The following is a 12,098-nucleotide window of genomic DNA, read 5'->3' as shown; positions in this document are numbered from 1 at the left end:
AGGATCGACTGAGCTGACTTCATACAGTATTTGTAGCTACACTTATGTTACTGTAGAGAACTTCAAATGAATTAAATTTATGTCCATATTTTTGTACGATAGACAGATTATCATTATAAATAACTGCAACACCTCCTCCTCTACCAGTTAGCCGAGGTTTCTCAGTGAGTGCATCACTGAGGAGAGCAAACCTGTTGGACACGTGAAGCGTAGAGTAGGTGTGCTCTGGTGGGCTAGCCTTAGCCTTAGCTTTAGCTGAACAAGTATTCCGCTCCTCTAATGCTAATATCTTCTCCGTCAGAGTGCTCACTAACACACACCTATCACAAGTAAAATGATCACTAACGACGAAGGTAAAATGAACTCTACACACTGGACAAGCTAAATGGTAGACATAATAACGTACCTGAATCGGAAATTGATGGCTCTGAGCTGAATTCCGTTTGTTGTTCTTAGACGAAGATACTTGCACAGGAAAAAGGCGTAGCCCAATAGTATGGAAAACGTAAAAACTAGTTGCTATTAATATTATTATTGTATAACTTTGGCGGCAACGATACAAAAACAGGCATTTAATCATTTTTTACTTTAACATGCTAAATAACGGTTATTTTGTAGAGCTTTAGGGAGAGGATTCTGATCATGTACAGTATCTATATTATAATTATCTGTTTTTTATTTAAGTTATTTTATTTATTAGGGCCGAAGCACTGTATTTGTACAGAATATTTTTATTTTATCCTAGTTAATTTTATTTTTTATTGTCTCTTTTATTAAGCAACATCTTTGAATTTAAAAAATGTCACTTGAAATTCTTAACAGTCCATTTCAAGCTGTGAAATTCAGATAGAAAAATTTAAGCTTGGAAATTCAAGGAGTAAAATTCAATACAGGAAAAGCAATTAAGCCAGAATGGAATGAGTTCATCAGTCATGTGGCCCAGGGAAGTGGACGTCTTCCATACCGGCTTCCATTGAGTCTAGCTAGAAGACAGAACACACCTGCAGGAGAAAGTTCTTCACTGTGATGGTGGAGGGCAGCGGCCCGCTGAGTGCACCTTCAGTGTGTTACATTAATTATACAGTGGGGGAAATAAGTATTTGATCCCAAACAGATTTTCTAAGTTTGACCACTTACAAAGAAATGAAGGGTCTATAATTTTTATCATAGGTTTGTGGTAAAGGATTGAGACAGAATATCAGAAAAAGCACATGATACAAATGTTATGAATTAAGTTGCATTTCAATAAGGGAAATGAGTATTTGATCCCCAAACCAAACATGACAGTACTGTACTTGGTAGAGAAAACCTTGCTGGAAAGCACAGTGGGAAGACGTTTCTTGTAGTTGTTTACCAGATTTGCACATTTCTTGCCAGTTGCTTGGGAACTCGAAGTAACAGCTCTTTCCATGAATTTTCTATTGGATTAAGGTCAGAAGACTGGCTAGACCACTCCATGACCTTAATGTGCTTATCCTTGAGCCGGCTTATGCCTTGGCAGTATGTTTGGGGTCATTTTCATGCTGGAAGACCCATCCACAACCCATCTTCAGGACACATGGCCTCATCCATTGGCCCCTCAGTGCAGCAAAGTCAATCTGTACCTTTAGCAGAGAAACAGCCCCAAAGCATAATGTTTCCACCTCCGTGCTTGACTGTAGGGACTGTGGTGTTCTTAGTGTCATAGTCAGCATTTTTCTTCCTCCGAAAACAGCAAGTCGAGTTGATGACAAAGAGCTCAATTTTGGTCTCATCTGACCACAGCAGTTTATCCTAATCTTTCTCTGTTCATTGGCAAACCTCAGACGCATCTGTACATGTGTCTTCTTAAAGAGGGAAAGTGGTTACTTCGTATTTCTTCCATTTGTAAATAATCCCTTTAGCAGTTGTCTCCTTCTCACCAAGCTTCTAGCTGATGGTCTTGTAGCCCATTCCAGCCTTGTGCAGGACTAAAATCTTGTTCCTGACTTGCTTTGACAGCTCTTTGGTCTTGCCTATGGTGCTGAGGTTTGAATGGAAGATTTTGTGGACAGGTGGCTTTTATACACATACTGCATTGTTGTTAGGAGCACCTTCTTAAATTAATATGTGCACCACAAGAGCACATAAAACAGTCTGTGAGAGGCAGAATTATTGTTGTTGGTAGGGGTTATAGTAGGTTAGTAGGTTGGTATTGTTATTTGATATACTTATTTCCCTCATTGAAATGCAACTTGATTCATAACATTTGTATCATGTGCTTTTTTTACCATAAACCTATGATATAAATTATAGACCCCTCATTTCTTTGTAAGTGGTTAAACTTAGAAAATCTGTAGGGGATCAATTACTTATTTCCCCCACTGTATATTGTCAGCTATTCTAGTAATTTTACTGTGATAAAGGAATTTAGTCAAAGTACTGAAGAAACAGATGCGTCTTGAGTCGTCGTTTAAAGAAAGTATTAAGACAGCATGTCCTATGTATTAGTTCTCTTTGTGCACGTCACCAGTTAGTTCAGGTCTGGCTAAAGAGTTGTGTTAATTAAAATCAACTGCCTTATTTAATTGATGGAAGAAATAAGTGGCAGGACTTTTACTTTCTAAAGCTGTGGTGTGCACCTCTGTACAAAGTGCCTAAAACTCAGGAGTCCTCAAGTGAATTGTGAACCTCTGTGGCAGATTTGTGTATATGATGTTCATGTTCTTGCACATCCTGACAAATCTTCCCTACCTTTTAATTCCTGGTAAAGTAATGGAAACAGCAGCTGAGAAAGTGCATAAAAAAGTGATGATTCTAAAAAGAGTCACCTTCAAATAAATGTGGCTATTGCAAGTATTGATGGAACAGTTAAACTATACTCAGTAACACCAAAAGTGTTACTGTGAATTAATAGCACTTGTGATAATAAAAAAATAATAATAATCTGTAATTGGGGAGGAAATGACACTTCAGAGTTTGTCCGTGTGCTCTGACTGTGTGTAGCTGCAACTGTTAGGTAAATGTTTACATTAACTTAAAACTGTCACAAAAGTTGGGCTGCAATTTAATCTTGTGAATCTTTTGAACATGAGTAATACTGTATTTGTGACTGTTTGACCCTGTTCATATTTACAATGGAGTTAAAAAACTGTAGCTGCTGTTTTATGATCATAAATTCATGATTAATGTTATTAACTGTTGAAAGCCTATGCTTCCATTTATAAATTTTGTACTAAACGAGCATGGTGAAATGGTTGCACCTGTGATGCAACAGTTGTTTGTTTTACTGTAACTGATATGTGAATGGATGTGTGTCTAAAATACAAAGTTGAAAAAGACTTTGTGGTCAGAAAATGTTTAATGCTCTAGCACCTCTGGTCAGTGTTAGAATTAACTTTTGCTCCCAAATAATTTTTTACTGCTTTTAGTTTTTACTGAGTTGAGATATTGAGACATCTTGACAATTTTTTTATTTATTGATTGTGTGTGATCTTCTCTTTTGGCATTGTAAAGCACTTTGGTCAACCATGTTTTTTTTTTTTAATGTGCTATTTAAATAAACTAAACTAAATACTGTATGGATATGCAATATTTTACCTATATATATATTACACCCAAAATATATTACCCAAATATAATCCCAAAGCGCAAGACAGAGAAGAACCAGTTGTGATCACGTGATGCATGGCAGAACAAACGCATGCGTACTACACGTATGTCAAGACATTACTCATTTATCAAGCTAAAAATTTTTTAATTTTGCTCATTTTGCAAAATGCTCACAAAGTTATATAAAGTTTTATATTTCAAAGTTATATATTTCATTTTTGATCCCTTCCTCATTTCTTTCTTCTTGCTACTTTTCATTTTTCCTTATTCCCTTTAGTTTTTTTCCCTTTCCTTTCTTTCTTCCCTCTTATTCCAGACACAGAGCGGTGGTTGGTGCCCCAGCACACATTGAAATGGTGTTAAGCCGGTTGAGGAGTATTTTAGTAAGTTTTGTGCATATTCCGCCCAGAATAAACAGTCTGCCACCTCATGTTGCCGATTACTACAATATGCGAGGAGGTACCTCCCGAGATCTTGGACAGCCCGCTCTGCCTGCCCGTTAGATTCGGGGTGATAACCCGACGTTAGGCTGAAACCACGATCTGAAACAATGTCCTCCGGAATACCGTAGTAGTGAAACACTGAATCGAATAGGGTTTCTGCTACCTGGAGGGCGGTTGGAAGAGAGCTAAATGGGAGAAATCGGCATCCCGTAGAGAAGTGATCTACTACAACCAACACCGTTGTGTACCCTTTTGACACTGGCAGATCAGTTACAAAATCCACTGCAATGTGGGACCACGGCCTGTTTGGTGTGGGCAGGGGCATTAATTTCCCAACTGGCAAACATCGAGGGGTTTTAGTTGTTGCGCAAACAGCACAAGATGAAACTACTGTTTTCACTGTTTCCCGCATGTTTGGCCACCAGAACTTTGGTTCCAGGAGATGATATGTTCTCAACACGCCGGGGTGTCCTGAAGAAAAGCTGGAATGTGCCTCTATCGTCACTTGCTTTCGAAGTAACTCCGGGACGTAGGTTCGGCTCGGCGGACAACCCCGTGGTACGGGTTGGGACCGCATCGCCTGGGTTATCTTCGAGTCGATGTCCCACAGCACCGGAGCCACGACAAGTGACAGAGGCAATTTGGTTTCAGGATCTGAATTCAGATCCGGCATCGGGAAACAGCGGGATAGTGCATCCGCCTTTATATTCTTAGAACGGGGATGGTACGTGATTATAAAGTGGAAGCGTGTGAAAAACTGCCCCATCGGGCTTGACGAGAGTTAAGTCTTTAAATGGTGTGTACTCAGATGGCACTATAGTAGATACCTGGGCGCTTGGGCTTTCAATCGTTGTTGTTTGGACCGTTAATGTCGACGGTGTACAGAATTTAGCGCATCTTGGGGCCCAGGATATGATGCGTGAACCTGCCCAATCGATATTGGGATTGTGAAAACTGAGCCATGGTAAACCCAGCACGACGGCTTGATCTAGCTGAGGAATCACAAAGAAATTTAATTCCTCAGCATGACCAGGGAAAGTTAACCGGAGGGGCACGGAAAGATGTTCAACAGGCGAATAAGCTAATGTTTTGCCATCTAGAGCCTTAATTGTGATCAGGTGCGGAAGCTTCGACACTAAACTTGCAGCGAGAAAAGGACAGAGGACAAGATGAAGTTTCCAGCCGACCCGGAATCTATCAAGGGAAAAACAGAGACAGAACGATTATTATAAGACAAAGACGCCTGTAAACAAAAATCATGGTGTGTGCGTGGTGGAGTGTGCTTAGTTACTTTGAGTAACAGACAGTTTCAGAGCTGATGTGTACACCCCCCCCCCCCCCCCCCCCCCCAGGCACTGTATAAACATAACCCCGACGACAGCCTTCTGCGCCTCTCCTGGCCTGACAGGCGCGACGTGCCCACGTCCATGGGCTTTGGCAAGCTCTCCTCGCGCAGCTCGACGGGGGGTTTGCTGAGGCTGTTCTGACGACGAGGTTCGGACCCTCCGCCTGCTCCTTTTGCAGGATAGAGTTTGCGATGCCCACGAAGGTGCTGGTCCAGCTTAATCGCCAGTTCGAGAGAGAAACCTTCAGAGCCGTCAGAGAGAAACCTGCATCGCGGCATGCCAGCTCCAGCTGCAGGTCGGGGTGCAGTCCATCTCTGAATCTGGCGAGTAAGCTCTTGTTGCACCAGCCACTCTCTGCGGCGAGGATCCGAAATTTCATGGCGTAGTCAGCCACAGTAGCCTGTCCTTGCTTCAGCCTCAGCAGTAGTTGTTCCCCCGTCCTCTTGTGGTCGGGATGGTCAAACACCGCGCAAAACTCGTGGAGGAATTGTTCATAACTGGACGTGGTGCTCCCGTCGGCACTCCACACAGCTGTGGCCCAGTCTATCGCCGGCCCCGTTAGCTGCTGGATGATAAAACTGACCTTCTTTCCCTCTGGAAGATCGGGAAAGTCGGTCAGGTAGAGTTCGCAGGCCAGGAGGAATTTCTTGCACCCCTCCGGGTCTCCTGCGTATCTCTCCGGAGGGGCTGCCCGCGGTGGTAAGCGTGCGGAGCGCCGTTGAGGCGTGGACAGGCGCGCCTGGCCGGTGGCGAGGTTTTGGACGCCGCGAGCCAGGTTGTTGACAGATCTCGCCAGCGCGTCGATCTGTCCCTGCTGTCGCCTGTTTAATGGTTAACGAAAAAATGTCCAGTAACAAAAAACAGATAGGCTGGGTCTGCAGGCGGTTTTTATAGAGCTACCTAGGCCACACCGAACAAACTGGATTCTCAGCCTCCATGTCGGACTCAGAGCTGACTCTTGGTCAGCCTTGAACTTAAACTTGACGATGCGAAAAACTAAGAGCTTTCGCCTGCAGACTCCCCTCAGTCCTGGGTAGAACATACAAGAAAAACACAGTGATCAGTTAACACGTGACACAAAACAATGCAGAACGGAGAACAGACGAAGGGCTACGGGTTCGCCGGAATAAATAGGGACACACATGGGGTAGACACAGGTGAACGTAATCTAGTGATCAACAGGGTAAATGGGAAACATTACACACGCAGACACACTAGGGGGAGCAAAGCGACGGCTCAGTAGTCAGGTGAGATCTTACTCCCCAGGACTGAGGTGGCTCAGATGTGACAGATTCAAGCCTAACCATTTTTCATTTTTAATCTAAATAAAAATTAAGAAAGAACTGTGCAACCAAAACCTAAATTAAAGATCATACCATAAATTTGAAATATTGCAACCATTCAAGCTATTTCAGCTGCCAAAGTTTTACAAACGGCCAAACAATTCTGATTGTAGTGGCACATTTATCATTCCATTGTTTGTTTGAATCCTTTAAAGCAAACAAATGCAGGCTTATTGTCTAACCACATAACTGCAACATTATGAATCTCCTTGCTTCAGAACCATGTGGAAGATCTGCGTCCAGAGTCAAAATGCAATTAATTAAACGTAAGGTAATTCGTCATACATCTTCTGCGTTAAAAGCAGATCTGTGCAGATTGCAGCTTGTCATATATTTATGCTACAAAGCTGAAATTAAAACACTTACATTTTCTTGTATTGAACAGAAATATTTTTTAATGAATGCCCTTTTATAATGATTTGTAATTAAAGAGAAAAAAAGAAGGAAAAAAATTTTCTGTATTAGTGAGGGCAGAGTAAATATGATGTCATGAGACATGAGAGTACAAAACTAAAATATTGAGATAACAACTGTCAAAATGTTTGAGGTCAGAAAAAGCATGACTAAACCAAAGAGTGCTCAGTCACTAAGACACCACGAATGCATTGTTCACTTATATCTTTTCAGCAGTCTGCCTTTAGTGGAGAAGCACCACGTCAGGAAACAGTGCATACTGTTATGCATCCTGCAGTAATGCAAAGTGATTTTCTCATGGGGTTGGCCCTTCTGCTCCATCTGGCCAAACATGCAGGGGGATAGGAGGACAGCAAACCAAAAAAGTCATGAAAGAACAGAGCTGAAGTGAAAACTACATCTGTTTGTGTTAGAGTTTGTGTTGATATAATTAGGAAATCATATCCATACACAAGTGTTTTCTTTCATGTTCTTTTTTATTAAATATTTTGGAGGATTGATTGTGCAGTGATGCTTGCAGATTTGCCACTGCTTTTCCTCATGATATTTGATCTCAAGTGGTCAGTGAGTATGCATTCCACCAGGTGTACAGGGCTATCCTCTTGACAGAAGTAAAACTAAGCAGACTTTACACACAGAGTACAGTATGTGTTGCAGCACATTATGCACTAAATAATGTAATATGTACAGGGCATCATTACATTTTAAGCAGACAGTAACCGAAGCTCAATCTGGATTAAACTGGAGATCATTTTGTGTCAGCAGCAGCTTCCCATTCAAAACAATAGGCGGTCAAATGACCGCTGAACCGCATTATAAGTGGGTCACACTCGCTTCTAGTGTTAAACCCCTTTTCTGTCTCTGATGCAAAGTCAACATAGTTATACTGCCCAATCTTTTTCTCATGACTTAGTTATGTACAGTACCACTTTCCTGTGATCTCTCATGCAACAAAAATGACAAACTGTCAGACTTCTTAGTTTAAACATAGTTGAAAAATAATAATTACAATTAAATATTTTTTACACTCCTACTTGATTGATTAATTGAGTAATCACTCACTTATCGTCATTAACGCTTAATCCTGTATTCAGGGTCGCGGAGGGCCTGGGCAAGAGGTACACCCTGGGCTGGGTGCCAATCCATCTCAGGGCACACAGACATACTGTACACACCCTCCTGGCAAATTAAAGAACACCATTTAACCTAACCTACATGTCTTTGGACTGTGGGAGGAAACCGGAGTACCCGGAGGAAACCAACAAGCATGGGGAGAACATGCAAACTCCATGCACACAGAGACAGGAATCGAGCCTGGCCGGGAATGGAACCCGGACCCTGGAGGTGCAAGGCGCCATCGCCACCCGGACGCTCTGCACAACCTGTTTGTCTTTTTAAGCTTAAGCTTGGGCTCTAAATATTTGTCATGTCAACTGTGTGTGTGTGTGTGTGTGTGTGAGAGAGTGAGAGATGTGCTTGTGAGTGTTAACATTTGTGGGTGAGTGTGCGTGTGTGTAGAATAGGGGGAATCTTATGTTAAGACCTCCAAAAACTTGTGTGTGTGTCTGTGTTCATGTGTGAGATTGAGAGATGTGTGTGTGTGTGTTAACGTTTGTGATTTAAGTGTGTATGTGATGTATGACTGTTTTTATGCGTGCATATGTGTATGTGATATGAGTGTGTTTGTGCGCGCGCGCGTGTGTGTGTGCTCCTAATCCAAGGTTTACCTGTATATAAATATACTTTTTTTCCAAGTTCAGCAGAAAGTCTAAGTCGTCGAAACAGTCTGAGCTGTTACATTTCTCAAAATTGTAAATTGTCTATTAGATTGCAGGTTGGTGTTTCAGATTTACAGGATTAAATGCAGAAGCAGTGTGTGTACTAGATATAGGGGGAGGTCATCACTATCTGTGGTGGTTAAGCTTATCATCTTCGGCCACCCCATAAAGGGAGGAGTGAGGAGCTGTGCTGCAGCCCACTCCTTTAGTGAAGCGGCCAAATACACTCCAGAGGGGTGGTATAATGAACAAACACGCAAGCGCACATGCACACGCACACACAGGCACTGTGTTGTACAAAATGGTACATAAATAGTTCATATAATAACCATGAAACTAAACCCCATTGTATAGTTTGTTTTAAACAAAAGTGCTTTTGTTTAAACCAAAAGTGTCAGAACATGGAGGCACAGTGTACAGTTACCTTTTAATTTTTCTTTCAGTTTTTCCCCTATGGCGATGCATCAAAGTTTGCCCAACATGCCTTTCGGACCTTTGACAAAAATGGAGATGGCACCATTGACTTCAGGGAGTTTATCTGTGCGCTTTCCATCACATCACGTGGCAGCTTCGAACAGAAACTCAACTGGGCCTTCAACATGTATGATCTGGATGGAGATGGCAAGATCACACGAGTGGAAATGCTGGAGATTATTGAGGTATCTAACATACACTATATGGGCAAAAGTATGTGGATTGTGGCGACCTGAACGTACCTAAATGTTCCTGCTAAACATCCGATCCCTAATTTATTCCCCCTTTTTGTGTTATTGCACTCCACTCTTCTGGGAAGGCTTTCCACTTAAATTTTTAAATTTGTGCAGCTATAGGGATTTGCCAAAGGTGTTCAGTAAGGTAGAGTCAGGGATCTGTTAGTCAGGGCTCTGTGCAGGACACTCGAGTTCTGCCGCTCCAGCTTTAACACATCCATGTTCTTGCTTTGTGCATAGTGGTATTGTAATGCTGGAATAGGTTTGGTCCTGTTACTTTTAGTGAAAGGAAATTGTAATTTTGGAAAAAGCAGTGTAATATAAGTAATAGTAATATTACTAGTAATATAACACGAAAAAAAACAGGTCTAAATTTTAGCTGTCCATGAGCAGTTCTTACCTGTGACAGTGTTAGTTCAAGGGCTAAGATTCTTTGTGTGTTTGTATATTTAAATGTATTGAAGGGCAAAAACACTGAAACCCATGGTAACATGATCCTGAACTGCTCACTGATAGGCCAGAATTATATTTAGCTTAATTTTGGAAGACATTTATTGTTTCCTCTCAGAGACACATGAATTAAGAAGCACAACTACAAGGTTCAGTGATAGGATTCACAAAGAGTAGGATGCATGTGAATTTGAGCCAAACCGAAGGGCTAATATCAATACCAAGGTCTTCGGACTAAACAGAACGCAGACCGTCTGAAGCAGAGGAATGAAGTGAGAGGGCAGTGGAGTATAATGCTGAGATTGCACCTTTGCGGTTAGGATCCAGTTTAAGAACAGAATCAAAAGGAGTAGAAGGGCAAATAGCAGGGAATGTAGAAAAGTGAGTACGAGTAAAATTCTGTAAATGAAAAGCATCTCCTAATTGATCAAAAGAAGCAAAGACACCATTACATCTGTCAGCGGAAGGCACAATAGAGAAGTAAGAGATGAGGGAGCACAGGAGGCAGCCTCAATCTGTAGCCACGGTGGTGGTTTATTGCTGAAACACCACTAGTACAGAGTTGAGCGAATGTTTGCAGCCCTGTAGTAAAATAAAAAGTTAGGTATGGCTAGGCCGCCCATACCTTTAGTTTTTTTAAGAATGTCTTTGCGGATTCGGGAGGCCCTTTTGTTCCATATAAAGTGAGAGATGCAAGAGTCGAGTGAATGGAAAAAATGTTTCGGCATATAAACATTTTATACTTTTTTATAAACTTAAAAAAAGTATAAAAATTTAGGGAGCACATTCATTTTAATGCAGTTTATACGGCCAGCTAAGGATAAAGGTAAAAGAGACCAACGTTGGGTGTCGTGAATTAGTTTGGCCTGTATTGGGAGCTGCTGTTGGATTCTAGGGAGACCTTAAATGTTAATGAGGAGAAACTATAAGACAGGAGCTGCGTCGTTAAGGGGCACAAGTTCACTTTTGTGTAAATTCAATTTATAACCTGAAAATTGGGGATGGATCGATCCGGGTCTGAGATAAACAGTAAAGGATCGTCAGCATACAAAGACAATTTATGGTCAATACCTCCTCTAAAAATACGGAATCTGACTGGATCTAAGGACTATTGCCAAGGGCTCAATAGCGATGGCAAACAGCAAGGGAGGAAGCGGTCAGCCCTGCCTGGTTCCATGCTTCAGAAGAAAATTGTCCGACTAATTCTTATTTGTATGAACCCGAGCCAGGGGGGATGAATACAAGAGCTTTATCCAAAAAATAAATATATCGCCGAAACCAAACTTTTTAAGGGTAAAAAACAGATAAGACCATTCTACACGATCAAATGCCTTCTCTGCATCCACTGAAATAATAAATTCGGATATGTCCAAAGATGAAGGCGAGTACAGAATGTTTAGTAGCCTATAACGTTATGAAAAGAATGCCTGTTTTTAAAAAAAAATGGTTTGATCTGGGGAAAACTGCCAACCTGTAGCAATTCATTAAACATCATTAACAATAATAGGGAAAGTTTGTCAGTGAATGTCTTATAAAATTCCGCTGGGAAGCCGTCAGGGCCGAGGATTTTTCCATTTTGCATTACCATTAAAGCCCCCTTAAGCTCCTCGACTATGAATGGTTCATCCAGTCTAGATGACATTACAGGATCAATAACAGGAATGTCCAGAGGTCTAAAGAAATTGTTTATCAAATAGGCATTCAGAAGTATATAGTAAGGTGTAGAAGTCCCTAAATTGGTTGTTAATGGATTGAGAATTAAGTGTAATAACAGTATCAGTTTTGATTTGAGTAATATTCCGTGATGATGCGTTTGTCTCCGAATTCATAAAAATTTTATTGTGTTTTTTTAATCAATTCTGCATCCTCCTTAGAGGACATAATATCAAAATCTGCCCTTTTAAAGAGCAGATCTTTAAGTAGATCTGCATCCGGTGAGTGTGTGCATACTGTACGTAGTTTGTAGTTCTGATATAGCCTTAGTAAGAGAAATGCGTTTTTCTGCTTTAAGTTTAGTTTGAAAAGCAGAGTAAGATATTATCCC

General features: G+C 41.3%; 1 protein-coding gene across 3 annotated transcripts in view; it reads left to right on the top strand.

The window, feature by feature from the left end:
• The window catches only part of vsnl1a (visinin-like 1a), an 84,420-nt gene that overhangs the window by 41,707 nt on the left and 30,615 nt on the right, over positions 1-12,098 (top strand). For all 3 annotated transcript variants that reach the window (XM_053489359.1, XM_053489358.1, XM_053489357.1), the window contains exon 3: positions 9,338-9,553. In XM_053489359.1, the coding sequence (XP_053345334.1) occupies positions 9,338-9,553 (216 nt within the window). The remainder of the gene's footprint in view (positions 1-9,337; positions 9,554-12,098) is intronic.

Source organism: Clarias gariepinus, chromosome 27 (genome assembly GCF_024256425.1).
Source record: "Clarias gariepinus isolate MV-2021 ecotype Netherlands chromosome 27, CGAR_prim_01v2, whole genome shotgun sequence".
NCBI lineage: Eukaryota > Metazoa > Chordata > Actinopteri > Siluriformes > Clariidae > Clarias > Clarias gariepinus.
The sequence above is the reverse complement of the archived record's forward strand: the minus strand, read 5'-3'. Positions and strand labels throughout refer to the sequence as shown.